At 42.8% G+C, this 18,766-nt stretch overlaps 1 protein-coding gene across 1 annotated transcript in view; it reads left to right on the top strand.

Moving 5' to 3' along the window:
• The window catches only part of CFAP43 (cilia and flagella associated protein 43), a 753,224-nt gene that overhangs the window by 20,244 nt on the left and 714,214 nt on the right, over positions 1-18,766 (top strand). The window contains exons 3-4 of the mRNA XM_078643733.1: positions 4,471-4,567; positions 8,986-9,153. Of these exons, the coding sequence (XP_078499859.1) occupies positions 4,471-4,567; positions 8,986-9,153 (265 nt within the window). The remainder of the gene's footprint in view (positions 1-4,470; positions 4,568-8,985; positions 9,154-18,766) is intronic.

The raw sequence follows: 18,766 nt of genomic DNA, 5'->3' as shown, positions 1-18,766 counted from the left end.
GAGGGGGCCTTCGTATGGGCCCCCGGTCCCCCCTCCCCCCACCAGAACCAAGCATCCCCCATAACGGACCCACAAGTCTATAAGGAAGCCCATACATAACAAAACAGGGGAAGCTGTAAACACCCCCCAACCTCCCGTAAGCACAATGGTAGCAAATCCCACATCCATCGAGGCCACGATATCAAACCCAGTCAATCAGTCTCATCCTTGGCCCTTCCGATCAGTCGTGCGAACCCCTTCTGGTCGAACTGCCGCCTCCGCAGGAGTGTCGAAGTGCGGAAAAAGTTCAGCAAAGTTCATCCTGAGACGAATCAAAGATGTTAAATCATTGAGAACCCCATCAGCACTAAAGACCCCCATCACCGACATTAACTCCCAACGATGTTTCCTTCGCAATCGTAGTGAGACTGCCGGGGAGGGGAAAGACACGGTTTCGAGCCTAGAACATTTCCAACAGGAGTCTCCGGAAAGGGAGCACCGATTAGTCCTCCTACAGTCAGAGGCGATGTTAGGCTCGATGATCCGTTCGAAGCACCAAGCTCGCGGTTATCGGCCATCACACTGACCAGAGGCTTCGACACTTCTCGCTGCACGGGGCCCGCATCCTCCATTAAAATGGCCATCATGGGCGTCTTAGCTCGCTTTACGTCTTGCAATGGAGCAGAGTCCGGTCTCATACGCCCTGTCTCAAACATACCCGCAATCATTTTATGGACAAGTGCTTCCACATACGAATGAAGTGCCCCAATGGCCGCCAGTACAGTTCTCAACGACGGTTCATACTCAGCCCGTCCCATCTCTCCTTGCTCGGTATCGACCATGTTCACTTCCCCCAGAGAGCCCAGTCTCTCCGGGGGAGCAGGCTGGAGCAGAACGGACGGCGGCGGAGGGCGACTTATCGTTCACCACTGCAGCAATCTGAACCCCGCTACCGCAAGTGAAGACCCAGACCCAACGAACACCGGCGGGGGCAAACAGGGTCCCCGGGTCAGGGACCTCCGCCCACAGCCTCAGTCGTGCCTCATCACCCCTCCTTCGATGTTAACCAACTCAGATGACCGCCATCAAAATCGGGCAAAGACAACCTCTACAGTGATAGACCAGACCCTGCCGAACTCCCACGGCCGATGTTGTTCAACTGGAACCCAGCTGGGCCAGTACTCGAGGCCCCGGCTCACAAGCTGGGTTAGGCCACAAACTGAAACTCGACGTAACTCCGTCTGCCAAGCCGGTAAAATACTCGGGATTGCACCATCAGACTGTACTCCGGTTCATCCACACGGAGGCAGGGCGTAAACACAGGATTAATGACAGGATCATCTGGCAGGAGACAGAGGTTGGCGGAGCCGGGAGCCTAAGCAGCCATCTTGTTCGCTAGCGTAGCTCCTCCTCGTACAGTTATTATTAAGTAATAGAGGCTGCTCGAAGAATGGTCATGTACATTGGAGGACGGTGTTACGGCCTCCCAGCTCATCCCGGATCGTATGCGACCAGGGAGCTAATTATTAGGAAACCATGACCTATGAGGCAATTTTGTTAATTCTAAAGGTTCCTCACAATTTTGAAGGTGGGGAGCCACATTGAGTCAGATAGAAAGGTATGGTGCAGCAGACAACTTAATTCTATAACGAAAAGGATTAGTGATCAGAATATTTCGTCCTTTGAGGCAAAGACGGATAAATATATTAAAAGAGGCCGCATGCGCGCCACTTTATGATGCTCTAGAAGAGTGCATGAATGTATGATCAAGTTATAATTGTTTATTTGCATGAAGGTTTTTACATATGAAATTGTCCTGATGAAGATGGGGGTTTTATTCTCAGAACCGCTGTAACTCCGCGTCAACAGAATTTTTAGGAAAAAGGCCTCGTTATGAATTGGTTGATATTCATTGCAAATTGTTTTTTATATTGTTTGCGTGGTTTTAACCCCTTCGACGCTGATGACGAGCTGGGCTCGTCATGAGGTAGCCTCCTGCTACGCTGATGACGAGCCCAGCTCGTCATGTAACATGCAAATCCATAAAAGTCAGCGTGCGGACGGAATTCCGCCCGCACGCATGCGGTTAAATGTGGGATGTATAACCACATCGACACTGATGACGAGCTGAGCTCGTCATGAGGTACACCTCTCGTACGCTCATGACGAGCTGAGCTCGTCCTGAACCGCGGGTTTTTAAAAACTTCAGCGCACAGCGGGAAAATGCGCCGCAGCGATGCGGTTAAAGTGTGACTAGTCGCAACAGATGATTTGTTTAAGAAATGTTGCAAATCTGGTACAATGTTTAGATAACATTTGGTACATATTAAGAATACAGTCACATTCTTCACGGGTTATCAATTTATATATTGTACACCTTTTGAACAAATTAAATAAATATTTCTTAATAAACTAAGGAGACAGTCTTAATTGGTGATGCAGAGTTAAATATTGTAAATTATTTATCACAGCCCTATTAGACTACTAGTTGATGCACAGAGGTTGTATGCATTTTTAAGCACAGCACGGAATGAAAATTGTTTGTTCAATGGAGACCCTTTCTGCACAGCTTAAAATTTACAGGTGGGGCTGTGGGGGAATCCCAGTTAGAGAGACAGCTAATATTGTCTCACTTTATTTGGATGATTTCCTGTTGTATATTTGGAATGTGAGGGCTGGATCCCCACCGAAACCAGGAAGACCGTCACCCAGGCACTCGTCACCAGCCGACTGGACTATGGGAACACCCTCTATGCCGGAACCACAGCCAAACTGCAGAAAAGACTCCAACGCATCCAGAACGCCTCCGCACGACTCATCCTGGACATCCCCCGACACAGCCACATCTCCGGCCACCTGAGAGACCTGCACTGGCTTCCCGTCAGCAAGAGGATCACGTTGACCAATGACCGGAGTTACCACCTTCTAGGCTACAGAGCTCCCTGTCGAGTCTCAAACAACATTGTCACTGATGTGCACTGCAGCCTACCCATGACGCAGTGCCTTATGCACCAAATGTTCCATTGAATATAGTACTAGCTTTCTTGAGATTGCAAAGCATCATAGAGGTGAGGGCCTGGGTGCAAGTTGGGATAACTGTAGTGCGGAACCTGGTTGAAAATGTTGCCCTAGTACAATTTGTCACATTTGTGGTCACAGCTGTGCTCCCTCTTGGCCAATTCCTGCATTGCAGGAGTATAACGGTGGGACTGCGCAAGCAGAAGCACAACAAATTTCAGACACTCTTTAAAATGGACTGTGGTTGGAGACTCATCACATAGATATATAAAACTCTGCTGGAGTTTCCTCTCTGGATAAATTAGTGGGAAAACGATTGGCAATGCCTTTTCACAAAATGAGTGTGATAAAGTTTTAGAGTCCCATCAAAAAATCTCCTGAAATGCCAGGGTGCAATACATTCAATACAACCAATTGCAGGGGGCTTGTCTGACACCTCACACTATCAGTAATCCGTATCCAGCTGTTTTGGCATCCTGCCATCTTTGACATGTGGATTGGGTTGGATTCCTCCACATGATTTTGTATTGTCCCATAATTCAGCAGTTTGGGCAGGGAGTTGGTCCGCACATTGAGCGTCTTATGGAGAGGACCAAATACAGGACCATGGAGGTATGTATATTGGGCATTGCCCCCTGCCCCGAAGTGGGTAAGACCAAGACGGACCTATTGCTCCTGCTAGACAAGTGAGCCATTGTGCAGGCCCTCCCATTAAACAGTAGTATATGACAGTGAGAGCACTGCGTTGTGCAGAGCAGAAGCGATACAGCTCCTGACTGAGACAATAGGAACACTCCTTGGCATTGTTCTGTTTGCTGTCTCAGCACTTTAGACTTTTGAGCAAGACAATATTGCGGCATTCCATGAAATGTTGAGTTTTCAATTCAAGATATACCAGATTTTTGGGTGGTGTGCCAAAGTGGTAGGTGGTGGCCTGGGTGCCCCCGTTAAATTTTGTCATGCCACTGACCATATCCAGCCTAGTTTTGTGTCGTGTTTGATGCCTATTGGAGTTTTGATTAAATAGATGTCACCCAGCTACTCTGAAGAGTCTCACTGGGCTCAACCCTGACACAGATGCACCTTGAGTAAATAGTCTATACTCATCGGAGAGATACAACGAAGCTCGGAGTTTCCATACTGAGCTAAAACAAGTGAAACTCCGGCTTCTAATATACAGTTCTATTACAAATAGCACTTGGGTGAATTTTGTTTACACACTTGAAATATAACCTGATGTCATATTCGAACTGCCAATAGAAATCGTTTTAAAGAAATCCTGGTGGTTGCTGCTTGAATGTATGATCTCACCATACGAATATTAGACTAAGAAAATGTGACTCTTCTTTCAAGTCAAGTGTGCTGTAGATGCACCGTAAATCGAGGCAAAGAAAACCTCTGGACTGTTAAATATGATATGAATAATTGTATTTTCTCAAATAAGTAACCATACTTTGTGTTTTGGTTTTCTAGGAGGAGCTCAGCTGGATTACTCTTTACTCGCTTTCAGTCCTACTGGCCCATTCCTGGCCAGTTATTCATCAATACCAGAGTATGCACTTACACTGTGGTAAGTGGAAGAGATGCTTTCCATCTCCCAGAACAACACAGACCAGCTTAAATGACTGATCAATACAGGTCTATATTTGCTTTGCAAGAATTTGTTTTATTATTTAGAGACACCAAAACCCTACATAGCAGCTTATGGTTTGGTTTATCACCAACCAAGAGTCGCAGTCCTTTACAATGATCAAATCATGTTAAAGACAGATAATTACAAACTCATACCAACTTTAGGTTGAGTTGTGTTATTTTCCATGCCTGTATACAAGACTAAATACCGTCCTCATTATTGAGAATAGGGGTGTACACAATAAGGATCATTAGGGGCGAGACATCAAACGAGGTATCCGGGATTTCATCTGGATACTCAATAAGGGTGCCTAAAAAGCGCAACTACTCCCCCGTAAGGGTCTCAAGGCGCTCACGACCAAGCAAAACAGAGTGGTTGAAAGGAATGCATGTAGAGGTGTGGAGGTAAAAGGGAAAACTAATTCATGTAAGGGAAGAGAGGAAAGGCCATGGTGCTCCAGCAGCAGCATGAGGATAATGTGACATTCAGGCGATACCTAAACAATAGCTGGTTCAGGTATCTTTTTTTAAAGCTGTGTCCCAGATGGTCAGTCAGAGCTTGGAATGGGAGGTTCCATATTCTCCGGGCACACCCTGAGGGAGAATCAGTCCGAGTGGGCTATTTCTTTAAAATCTGGGGTACAGCAACTCCGTGCTGCTTGGAAGTCAATTGAAGAGGACCTGCATGTGGCAGGCCTTTATGAGATTTAAAATGGGAAGGATTTTGTTGAGCAGGAATGTCGTTTGAAGATATGTCTAGTGTCCGTGGGAAGCATGTGTGGGGAGATAACAGCAAGGTATTGTGTTCAAAGCATTGTATGCCAAAAACCAAGTCGCCTGATATATGGGGCTTTGCCTCAACCGTATCTAGTTGGGCTCTGGATATATCCTAAAAAAACGTTTTTACATCGTCCAATCTGGACAGGACCATAGCTCAGCCCTCTTACTTGAAGTCCACTTAAGGTTTGAATTCATTGAATCCCTGCAGCATCCTAAGCTGACATTGAGCATTATTAGACATTTACATGAGTTGAAGGTGTACTCTTTGGTCTAACTCAAACTCACACATATGGCATTATCAAGGATGGTGGAAACCATGTTAGCAGATATGAAGGTAGTGAATGATTTGGACCAGGAAATTAGAGAGGTATCTGGAGAGATTAGCAGTAGTTTGTTCTTCTGTGAGTTTAATCCAACACCAAATGTATATTTTTCAAAGGATTATAAGGGCAGAATATTATGAGAATTAGTGGCTATCTTTAGGAGGAGCTGTGTGTGTTCTGCTGATTGGTGATAGGCTGTGTCTGAGTCCTGTGAATGGTCACCAGGCAGCACCATTGAATAGTGGGGTCTTGAAGGAAAGGCTGAGGAAAATGAAGGGGGAGCAAGATATCCTGAAAGAGAGGGAGAATGCAATGCTTACAGGCTGGGAGTGGTTATTCAGGTAAGACGAGAATCATGTCACCGTGTCCCTCAATGCCAATGTTATTACCTTCCGATGCGTAAAAGATTTCATGGTCTGCTGCATGGCAGTCCACAGAGTATTTTTTAATTTCGGGTGGTAGGATTCTCCTTTATTGGAGATGTATATAACCCTAGTTGCATTGATATCATTTTGCATCACTGGAACACGTATCTGGTTAGATCCTAAAAGTAAACCAAACAACAATTGACTCATTGGTTGCATTATATCCTCTGGAAAATGTACTTAAGACATGTCCGTTTAGAGCTCCGTTCACTGTCTCAGACATGCCTGCCACCCGTCTGGTTTGCATGCCTGTACTACCAACACTAGACACACGATGGCGGCAGAATAGCATACATATGAAGTTTCTAACAGCCTGATTCATGAAACGAAAATCGGCTCGCAAAGGGCCAGATTCTGAGAATCTGGCCCTTTGCGAGCGCAATTATTGCATTTGGGATTCATCATCCCAAATGCAATAATCGCTATTACAGAATTCGCTATTGTGCGAGGAATTGCATTTAAGTAATCTCTATTAGAGATTCCTTAAATGCAATTCATCAACCAATTTTAAATTGCTAATTCGCAATTTCGGGCCGCTATTTACCGAGAGGTCAGACCTCTCGGTAAATAGCAAAAACTTAGAAAAGTGCTTTTAAAAGCATTTTTCTAAGTTGCATGTTGCACACACACATGTCCTTTGGGCATGTGTGTGCCCAACACCTGTTCCAATTTGCATTTAAGGGGTGCTACAGGGTGTCCTTTGGACACCCCTGGCACCCTTTAAATCGCCATCTTATTTGCGAGTAGCAAATTGCTACTCGCAAATAAGGAATACTCCCCATTCATTCCTATGGGCCTTTTGGCCCATAGGAATGAAAGGGGAGTTATTCCTTATTTGCGAGTAGCAATTTGCTACTCGCAAATAAGGAATGTGTAGGAATCGCTATTTATTTAGCAATTCCTACATGAATACCGTTTTGCGAGTCTCTAATAGTGATTCCTTATGAATCTCTATTAGAGACTCGCAAAACGGTACCTTGATGAATCAGGCTGTAAAAGCTGTAAATGTTCGAGCCATAGCGACAAGTGAACGATGGATATCACTTGAATGGCGCATATCTTTCTGCGAAATACTGGCCTCTGCACTATAGCGAATTTAGGGTTAGTTTTTCGAAAAATCTGATTTGTGATTTCCTATTTGTGTTTTTTTTGTGTGAATCACAATTAGGTAATCACAAAACAGAATGTATGTACGAGTTGTGGCCATAATTTGCGACTTGCAATGTAGTTGCCTTTTTTATTTTTGTATTCGCATTTTGCAATTACCAAAATTGCTATCCGGGTCACAAATTGCTAACACCTTGAACATTTGGTTCGCGAGCTTCAATGATAGAATCTATAAATCTGAAACACACAATTGGGGGCCATATGTATCAAGCCTTTATCCCGTTTGCAAACGGGCAGTTTCTCAGAATCGGCCTGTTTGCGAATTGGAAAAAGCCTTTTGGGATGTATCATCCCAAATAGAGAATTGCAAAATTTGCGATTCTCTATTTTGCAAATTCAATTAAGGAATTGCAAATTGCGATTCCTTAAATGCAATTCTGGAAGCACTAGAAATTTGCTATTTGGCCTTAAGGAATTGCAAATTACCACCCACTTCAAGTGGGTGGTAATTTGCGATTCTCTTTTAAAAAATCTAAAAAGTGCTTTTTTTTTTTTTTAAAGTGCCATATGTCGTGCACAAAATGTGCACACATGCATATTTCAGGGGTGCAACAGGGTGTCCTTTTGGCACCCTTGCAACCTTGAAATTACATTCTCAATTTGCGATTCTTCAATTGGTAATCGCAAATTGACAATGTCTTCCCATTCATATGAATGGGAAGGTATTCCTTATTTGCGAATCTCAATTTGCAAATGAGGAATAGGTGGGATACGCAAACATTTTTGCAAATCCTATATACATTGCATTTTGCTATTCTCTAATTGCGATTCGCTAAAAATCACAATTTGAGAATTGCAAAACTCTTTTTTGATACATATGGCCCCCAGTTGCTAAAAATAACGATTCGCAAAACAATTGCATGCAAAAATAAAATTTCTGATTGCTTTCTTACATCGCATTTTGCAACTTTTTAAGTCGCTAGGTAATTTGCGACCAATTTGGTGTTCACAAACAATTCGTACATCTGGCCCTCAGTGTTTGGATGCAGGCAGCCACGTCTGTCTGCAGCCAGAGACGGCTAAAACGTAAGGGTTTCTTCTTTTCCTCATATGCAAATGTTGAACAGCAGAAATCTTCAAGACAACTAACTATATGGTAGTCAGTAGACACTGTTTATAAGAACTAGCAAAATTATGAATCTAACTCCTAACAATCTTCCTACTGCTCCTATTTATAAATAACTGGTGATTCAGGCAAACACAAGCATGAATCCGCTTTTGAGTACTTTGTCTTTCTCACAGGCAAATACACTTTAACTCTTTGTGCTATCCAACTGTTGATGACGAAATGCCCACCCTTTTCTGAATGAATACTTGGATCTACGCCCCCCATACAGTTTGTTTCCTCCTATGTTTCTTACCCACCACAGCAGGAAGCTCCTATTTAACTGATTAAAACTTGCTCCCCTGGCTTGAAAGATGCACACGTTCCATTGCAATAACTGATTTATCCTGTATTAAAGGAACCGCCTAACAATGTATGGCTACTGTGTCTGGATTCTGATGGCTTGGAGCTGATCCTCGCTTTATATATGATGCACTAAATATTTGATTAGAACAGCCTTTTTGGTTTTCATTCATAAACACACTATGACTCATTATTCGTAATTTAATTGTATGTTCCTGAATGCTTCATTTCTTCTTCTTTTTTCTCTTCCAAGGAATTGGCAGGAAGGCACTCTCTTGTGCAGTAAATCGGAATCCGACGTTCCTGCAACTAGTTTGTCTTTCAATCCAATAAATTGGTATCAACTTTATTTGTCCAGCAATGAATTTCTTACTGTGTGGAACATTGAACGCTGCGACACCATTTACCAGCTCAAGCCAACGTAAGTTACACATTTGTCACACGTGAAATCAACCTAATGAGCGACTCGGTTCAACGCTGTAGTTGTAGCTGCATGTTTAGGGGGGGAGGGCGGCTGATTAATAGATTAATTCAAGCAATCCAGATTGTGTACAACCGATTAAGCGAAAATGTCGTTGCATTACCTTCCAAATAATGTTAAGTTATTTGACTAGTCCAATTCGGTTAACAAAAATGTTCTGTTTATAACATGTCTGTTTTTTTAATTTATTTTTTTATTTCAACTATCTTTTATTAGCAAGTTATATATATATATATATATATATATATACTAGTTTTTTTGGCCGTGTGCATAAAGAAAATATTTAGTATTTTTACTATGTTTATAGTGCATTCGCTTGACATCCAATGAAAATGTTGCATTCACTAGCACTTGCACTTTGAAAATCTGCCACCGCCCTTTAAGGCGCCATGTGACCAAGGCCTCTTGTAGGCCGAAACGTTATGCTGTCTGTTGCAGAATAAATTACTCACAGAAAATCTGGGTCTCCTGTTTCTTGGCGGTGTAGCGGCTGGAGTCGAGTCCGTTTTTGCTGCTTGTGGGAACTTGTGTTCATGTGTTAGCCGGTTGTGTGCTTCTCCGGCGCTGTGAGACCCCTCCTTCTGAAAGCGGCTACACGGCAGGAAGTCGTGACCTCTGGTGCCCCGGAGGTCATTTGTTTCTCCTGTTGGGGAGAGACCGTGAAAGCCCCGAGACGCCTGGCAAGTCTGTTCATCTGCAAGCGGATCCGGCGTGGTGAGACGGCTGTCTCAGACCGCGCTGTGTGACCACTACAGCTCTGTGCAGTTTCGGGAAACGTCCCGTGAAGGAGTTTTTGTTCTACGTTTGACGGCGAGTGATATTTATCGACGAGCCCAAGAACAGTGAGTAACGCACCATTGCGTTTTAAAACAAATTTTCATTTAATGCAACATGTCGGCAGGCGCAAGGAAAAAGAGGGAGGTGGTTGCCCTCGATGTCTTCGACGATTCCCCGGCTGGGGGATCTCAAGTGGCGGGTCCTGTGGAACCAACACCGGAAGGTGGCCCTAATCTCCGTGAAAAATTTAAACGGCTGGAGAAATTAACCAAACGCGAGCAAGCCAAGTGGTGGGAGTATCGCTCCCTAAGCAGGTACTTGGAGGTCGATCGCATACCCAGGGGACTAAGAGTCATGCTGGCCCCCAATTACGACCAACCAGACCCTGAGATGCTTGGGGAGTGGGCCGAGTGTAATTTATGTCACTCTAAGAGACTGGTAGAGATTCTAGTGCGTTATGCGGAATCCGATCGCAAGAAAATCCAAGATCTAATTGAAGAACTGAATGCTGAAATAGAGGAAATGGGCGCAGATTCTGCTCCTGAGTGCAAAAAATTACGGGAGGAAATGATGGCCCGTGTGCAAAAGGAGGATACCATCATCAAGAGGAAACAATTTAAATTTCAGCGCGATGACTATCTTGAGGGGCGCATTTTTACATTTGCGCGGAAGTATGATGCTATGAAGGTTGCCCAGCCTCCCACTGTTCGCAACGCGCCTCCTGCGAGCGGTGCTCAGAGATCAACATCTCCTGCCAGCTCTTCAAATACAGACCTTAGCTCAAACATGGATAGCGGGTCGGAATTAGATGCAAGCAGAACCAGATCCGGGTTGGGGTTTACCCGGTTTACCCTGGCACAAGAACTGGAATGTGTGCGCCTGGACAGGCGCGATACACTACGGCCCAGGGTAAAACAGCAAACTGCTACAAAAGCTACAAAAGCCCCAACACAAAACGGAGAGAGCGGCGCAAAGCAAACACAAGGCGCCAAACCAAAGCGCAGAAACTACAACAGACAGTGGAACAAAAAGAAACAGCAGTGAGCGCGCAGGGGGACACGAATCTCTCTGTGATTAATCTCACACCTATGACACTATCAGCTACGGAATTGAAGACTCTTTCGTTAGGATTGTCATTTTGCCCCCCTAGGAATTTTAACTACGCAGACACCCGCATTGATTTATTTAAATTCACGCGGAAGTTAAAATTGAGAAAACACTTTGCGAATGACAAATCATCTAGGGGTGCAGTGAGAACTGACAAAAGTACAACCAGCCTAGCCCTGGTAGCAAACGATCTGCCATTGCTACAAGACTTGGAGGGACTGAGGTCAGAATATTCTTTGTCACAGAGTGGTGAAAGTCAACTTGCACTACATACTGGAGGGCTTACGAATTTTAAGAAACGTTCCACGTTTACACCACATATGTTGCACGACAACATTGATATATTTCACGAAGCAGCTGTCAGGGACATCAAAGGCCTATATGAAAAAACACTCAAGAACAACAAATACAAACACAGGCATAACCACAGGTATACTGAGTTAGTTGCCAAAATACAGAAATGTGGTAATGTTATTGTTCGCCAATCGGACAAAGGGGGCAATATTGTCCTATGGGCAAGAGACCTCTAGTTGGAGGAAGCACTATTACAACTTAATGATGCTACTTGCTACAGACATTGCGATGTGGGCTCTGTCAGGAAGTCACAAACAGCTTTTTATTCATTGTTGATGGGGTGGAGATCATCGGGTCTCATCAGCATGGATGAATTAAAATTTCTGAAAAATGAGCATCCCATCACGCCCGTCCTATACTTGATTCCGAAGGTCCACAAGAACCTAAGCAAGCCCCCTGGCAGGCCCATTATCTCTGCATGTGGGGGGCTCCTGGAAAAGACTACTGTTTATGTGGACTCATTCTTGCAGGAATTTTTGTGTGGGCTCCCCTCATATATCCAGGATTCCAGCGATTTTTTTTTTTTTTTTTTTTTTTTTTAAGGAAAATCACTGAATTAGTGTGGGATCCGGAATTTTTGCTAATTACTCTTGACGTTACATCGTTGTACACGAGTATTGTGCATGCTGATGGATTGAGGGCTACTGCATACTATCTAGGACAACGTCCGATTGAATTTGTAGAACACAATAAGATGCTACTGTCTATGATGAGTTTCTGCCTAAACAACAACTTCTTTATGTTTAACAAACAGCATTACCAACAGGTCAGGAGAGTAGCCATGGGGGCCTGTTTCTCTCCCAGTTATGCCTGTATTCATATGGGATACTGGGAGAGACAGGTCCTCTTTGGTGAACACTCAGCAATTTGCAGCGACCATATCGTGCGATGGTATAGATACATCGACGATGTATTTATGATCTGGCATGGCACATCAGTACAGGCAGAACATTTCATTGATAAGTTGAACACAAATAACTACAATCTGGCATTTAATTCTAATGTTAGTGCATGCCAAGCAACCTTTTTGGATGTCTCAATTGAGATTACCAATGGCTGCCTGGAAACAACATTGTTTAGAAAACCTACTGCAGGTAACACTGTATTGCACGCCAAGAGCCACCATCCCCCACATCTGATAAGGAGCATCCCTTATGGGGAAATGCTCAGGATCAGAAGGCTTTGCAGTACAGAAGCACAGTGTAATGCAGCACAACAGGCCAGTGAACAAAGGTTTCTGGCTAGAGGGTATAGCGAGAATATAGTGGCGGCTGCCATACGCAAAGCTAATGCCCTTCCTCGTGCAACAGCACTGCTACACAAAAAATCCCAATGTCCAACTCCTATGTCCATGCAGCAACCTATCAGACTAATATGGTCATTTAATAGCCAACATGGGACACTAAGAAAAATAATAAATAAACATTGGGATCTGGTGAGATGTGATCCCGTGATTGGTGAACTAATGCCAAGAAAGCCAGCAATTACTTACAGGAGGGCATATTCCTTACAGGATGCTTTGGTTAAATCTAGCCCAGAACTGGAACCATCCAAGGATTGGCTGGCAAGCAGCAGAGGCTTTAGGAAATGTTCTACATGCAAAGCCTGTTCACATGGGGTCAATACAACTGAATATCTTATCCCTTTCTCAGAAGTCAGGAGGTCAGACTGGGACCAGTCTGATCAACATTCCATTCCAAAACACAGACGTATGTATTTTTCGTATTTTTCATATAAATTTTGCAAAAAAGGTGTTTTTTTTTTTAAATCTATGGTTTATCATAGTTTTAATGTGATATAAAAAGAAATTTCCTAAAAAAGAACAACTAGTATTTGGTAGGTGCTTTTAAAGATGATAACTCATTGATCACATACCCTACCCTTTACTATACACATCACTGAGACATCACTTGCACTTTTACTTTTTCACTTACTTATTTGGTGTCATAAAATAGGATGCAATACGGCAAAGCTGGGCATATACGTAATGTTGTTGGGGTTGAATCATTATGTGCTGGTCACTGAATGAGCTATTGATTGACTGTTTTAGCAATTTATATTTAATCATATATGGTGTACATCTCAAACAGTATTGATTTTAATTCATTCTTTTTTATCTATAAAGAATTGGATTTTAGGCCGGCTTTTAGGACGTGTCATGTGTATTTGTATATTCTATATATTTTATATGGGTAATATAATTATAGCCAAAGGTATTAGTATTTTTGCTATTTTTTGCACTAATTTAGGCTACTGTGTAACCAAATCTGATTGTGACATGCACCTATTGACAAAAGTCGTAATTTGATTCATGACATTATGTCCTGTATGTGTAATATCACCATTATGCGGATTTATCCCACTAGTTTTTTTGGGCCGTGTGCATAAAGAAAATATTAAGTATTTTTACTATGTTTATAGTGCATTCGCTTGACATCCAATGAAAATGTTGCATTCACTAGCACTTGCACTTTAAAAATCTGCCACCGCCCTTTAAGGCGCCATGTGACCAAGGCCTCTTGTAGGCCGAAACGTTATGCTGTCTGTTGCAGAATAAATTACTCACAGAAAATCTGGGTCTCCTGTTTCTTGGCGGTGTAGCGGCTAGAGTCAAGTCCGTTTTTGCTGCTTGTGGGAACTTGTGTTCATATATATAGAGGCCTGAGAATCTTCACTGTCCCTGCGTAGGAGAACCCAGACCCCCTCCTTTTAGAGACTTGGGCTGCTCATATTGCCAGTTCATGTAAAGGCATGTTAGAAATTTTAATCCAATTCGCTTGGAGTGATCGCGATAAGGTGGTGAAGGAAATCGAGGAATTGGAAACTCTAATAGCGCAGAATACGGACAAAGAAGAGCAAGAAGCGTTGAGGGCTAGTATGAAGAAAAGACTTCAAAAGTATGAAACCAAAATTAAATTGCGTAAACAAGAAAAGTTTGACCGTGATGAGCGGGACTATGCAATGGGAAGGGTCTTGACATTTTCAAAAAAATACGATCAGCCACGCAAGGAGGTGGCAAGGAAAAGCCAAATGTCTAAATCAAATGCAGAAACCAGAGTGGAGACATCAGATTCTGATGTGAACGCTAGTGAATTATCAGGAGATGAAACTTCTGGCCTGACAACCACCACTGATGCATTGGCCATGAAGACCCCTTTTCAGCAGGAGTTCACGGTCATACAAGAGAGCTGGCTAAGGGACGGCAAAAACAAACCACCAGAAGAGGCCGTCAAACCCGACGTGGGGGCTGGAAGGGGAAGAGGCAGAGGCACCAACCAGACCAAAACAAACACGAGGGTTACCAGGAGCCAGAGGAGAGGGAGATGGTGAATCCCTCGGAACAACTCACCATTGTCAACCTGTCTGATCGACAATTAACGCCTGCTGAAGAGTCTGTTTTAAAACTAGGACTGACCTTCTGTCCAAACAAAAACCTGGAGTATACGCAGACGCGCATAGACCTGTACAAATTCGTTCGGAAAGTCAAACTTCACAAGTTTCACAAAACTAAGCCAACAGCGAAAGAAGCTAAACAACTAAGATTAAATCGCAAGGAAATGGACCTCCTAACAGTGAACGATCTTACAGCTTGCGAAGTACTACATAATTTAAGACGAGAGGGAGACATGGAAGCCAGTTTAGTGGACAATTCACTAACGCAAAGACTGATTAATGTTAACATTGAGCAGGTCGCACCAAAAAGCGACTTTAAGTTGGCCTCTAAATTTGTCCCCCAACTAGCTGAGGATCCCATCGATGTCTTCTCTGATGTGGTCATCAGGGATCTGATGGCCATGAGAACTACACAAAACAGTAAGAAGACACAGTATAACACTACTAAAGAACAGCAATTGGCTATCAATACACTCCTGGAGGACAAGAACATAGTATGCAAACCCTCCGACAAAGGAGGAAATATTGTGATCATGTCGAGGCCTAAGTACGTTGCAGAAGCAATGCGCCAACTTCAGGATGTTTCCTGCTATGCTGTAATACAAAAACAGGAATATTTAGCCAGCATTAGTGATCTTCATGCCTTGCTTAAAAAATGGTACGATAAGCAAATGTTAGATTTGGAGGAATATCTGTTTCTTAAAACTACTAACCCTACTTTACCTTGTTTTTATCATCTACCTAAGGTTCATAAGAACATCATTGAACCCCCAGGTAGACCTATAATTTCTTCAATGGGAGGATTGACAGAAAATCTTTCAAAATTCTTGGATCACCACCTGTTCAATTTTGTACTGTCCCTGAGATCGTACATCAGAGACACTACGGACTTCATTGAAAGAGTGGAACTGTTGGAATGGCAATCGTCGTATATACTGATTACCCTAGACATCACAAGTTTATACACTTGTATAGACCACAAACAGGGTCTTCATGCAGTAGAATATTTTCTGAATAAGAGAGAACTCAAATATGCAATGCACAATAAGATGCTGTTGGAACTCATTGCATTTTGCTTATATAATAAAAATTTTCTCTTTCAGGACACTATGTATCGCCAACTCTCTGGTACGGCCATGGGTTCCTGCTTCGCCCCCAGCTACGCGAATTTATTCGTGGGCTGGTGGGAGGAGCAGGTAGCCTGGGCCCCCAGACTTGCCACCTGGAACACCAAGGTGGTAACTTGGAGTAGATACATAGATGATCTGTTCCTAGTATGGAATGGAACAGTAGATGAAGCCAACCAGTATATCCACATGCTCAATGAGAATGAATACCATCTGAGATTCACTAGCGAGATCAGTAGTGAAAAGGTTAATTACCTAGATTTGGAAGTCAGTGTCAATGAGGGACGCATTTGCACTCAACTTTACCGCAAACCCACGGCTGGAAATAGCGTTTTACACGCTTCCAGCGGTCATCCCCGCAAACTGATTAAAAACATCCCTTACGGGGAATTTTTGCCGTTAAAGCGCAACTGCAGCCAAAATGTACATTTTGAAAAAGCAGCAGGTGAATGCGTAGAGAGATTTTTAATGAGAGGTTACAATGCTTCAAGCCTTCATGAGACCCTTAATAGGGTAAGGAAAATACCCCGTGCTAATCTTTTCGATAAGAAAACAGGTCCCAATGCTGAAGGAAGATTCCGCTTCATAACATCTTATGCTGCCGACTCCTCCAAACTGAGATCCATCTTGTCCAAACACTGGCACATTCTGAAATCTGATCAGATTGTAGGGTCTGATATTCCCAACAAACCCTTAATTACTTTTAGGAAGGCCAGATCTCTGCGAGATCAAATAGTTCATAGCTATTTGCAGCCCATACAGAAACCATTGGGCACTTTGAAGGATGCAAAAGGCTTTTTCCCTTGTGGAAAATGCAAAGCCTGTGTAGCAAGCAAGAGAACATTGACATACCACGTCCCAGGTATGAAGAATGGGAGGAGGATAACTAAATTTATGTCATGTCACACAGATTTTGCAGTTTATTGTCTAACGTGTCCTTGCATGTTACGGTACGTTGGAAGCACCATTAATCCTGTCAAATTGAGGATATTAGAACACATGCGGGCCATTGCAAATAAAGATTTTACGTATCCTGTGGCCCGACATTTCTCTTTAAAACACAATAGCGACAGGAATCTTCTCAGATACTTTTGTTTGGACCAAGTAGCAGATAATCCGAGAGGGGGCAACAGATTGCTCACACTCAGGAGACTAGAGTCTCGTTATATCATATACCTGGAGACCAAAGCACCTGGAGGCCTAAACATGGGAGAAGAACTGGCCTCCCATTTGGGTTAATAATGTGTATTTCTGTGTTATGAAATATATTCGAGTCGAATATTGAATTTCCAACATTGAATGAAATGCTTATGACATGTCCTTAGTAATGTTCCGAGTGTTTTTGTTTTTGTCTTTCGTTCTTATTGATGAATGACGCTACTATTAGCAACATTCAGCTAGATGAATTGCTACAGTTTTTTAATTACACCGAAGTTGTGGCAGTCCTAGTGGGCTGCAATTGCCGATCCACGGCAAGATTCTGTCCGACTTTATCACATTATAGTCTTGTGTTCTGTTCGGGAGTTGAGTTTTTCTCAACAATGCATTGTTATTCCAGCCATGAAATGTACTAAGATTTTGTATAATATTTTGGTTTGGTTTATGAGACTTTGCTTTTGCCGATACACGGCAGTATTTTGGTGTTATAAAACTGATAGCAACGCATGTGAAATTGTGATGAAAACATACACTATAAGATGGCGCCCAATGCTGCGCAAATGAAGTAGTCCTTTGTTTGTTTCATTCATGTTGTGCAAACATTGAAAATGACGCCGCGCACTGAATTTCAGATGTGAACATTGAGAAAGGGAGGGCTCTCCCGAAACGCGTCTGTTGTCTTTGAAATAAATCGCCCTGCTGAGAGATTTTGCTGTGCTCGAGAGTGCTTATTTGTCCTATGACCCGGCTGGGTATTTTTTAGGTTTTGGAGCTGTGATATATATATATATATATTCACTGAAAAAACCATAGGTTATAGACCATATATAGTTAGGAATTTGCATTTACAAAACCTTGAAAATTCACTGAAAAAACCATAGGTTAGAGACCATATATAGTTAGCTGGACATTTTATTGACATAAAACCAATGAAATTCCATATATAGTTAGTTGCACTAACTATATATCGCGCACCCGCAATCCACTGCTGATGATGTCACATATTACATCATTCATGACATGGTCAGTGACATCACTGATGACATCACTGATGACATCTCAAATGACATCACTGATGACATCACTGATGACATCTCAAATGACATCACTGATGACATCTTCTAGTGTCTGTGTGTTTTTGTAAAGTTTAAATATGTTTTACATATTGAAGAATGAGTGGATGTATGGAAGACTGAGTGTGTGTGTGGCTGGCTGGGAGGTGTGTGACTCTGTGCATATCAATGTGTACTTGTATCAGTGATTGTATAAGAGAGTAAGTATGTGTTAGTATATGTGTGAAAAGTATGGTGTTCTGTGTTTAACTGTATAGATGAGGAAATCGAAGTGTGATTGATTCTTCACAGGACTGACTAGGTGTATGAGTGCATATGATAGTGTTGTAATAATGAGTGACTGTATGTATGAGTGATTGTATGGGTGAATGAGTGAATGTGTGTGTAGACGTAGGAATCAGTGAGTGCGTATGTAGTAACTGGTATTGGTGTGTCATGATGTCATCAGTGATGTCATTTGAGATGTCATCAGTGATGTCATCAGTGATGTCATTTGAGATGTCATCAGTGATGTCATCAGTGATGTCACTGACCATGTCATGAATGATGTAATATGTGACATCA

This window comes from Lissotriton helveticus, chromosome 5_1 (assembly GCF_964261635.1).
Source record: "Lissotriton helveticus chromosome 5_1, aLisHel1.1, whole genome shotgun sequence".
Taxonomy (NCBI): domain Eukaryota; kingdom Metazoa; phylum Chordata; class Amphibia; order Caudata; family Salamandridae; genus Lissotriton; species Lissotriton helveticus.
The sequence above is the reverse complement of the archived record's forward strand: the minus strand, read 5'-3'. Positions and strand labels throughout refer to the sequence as shown.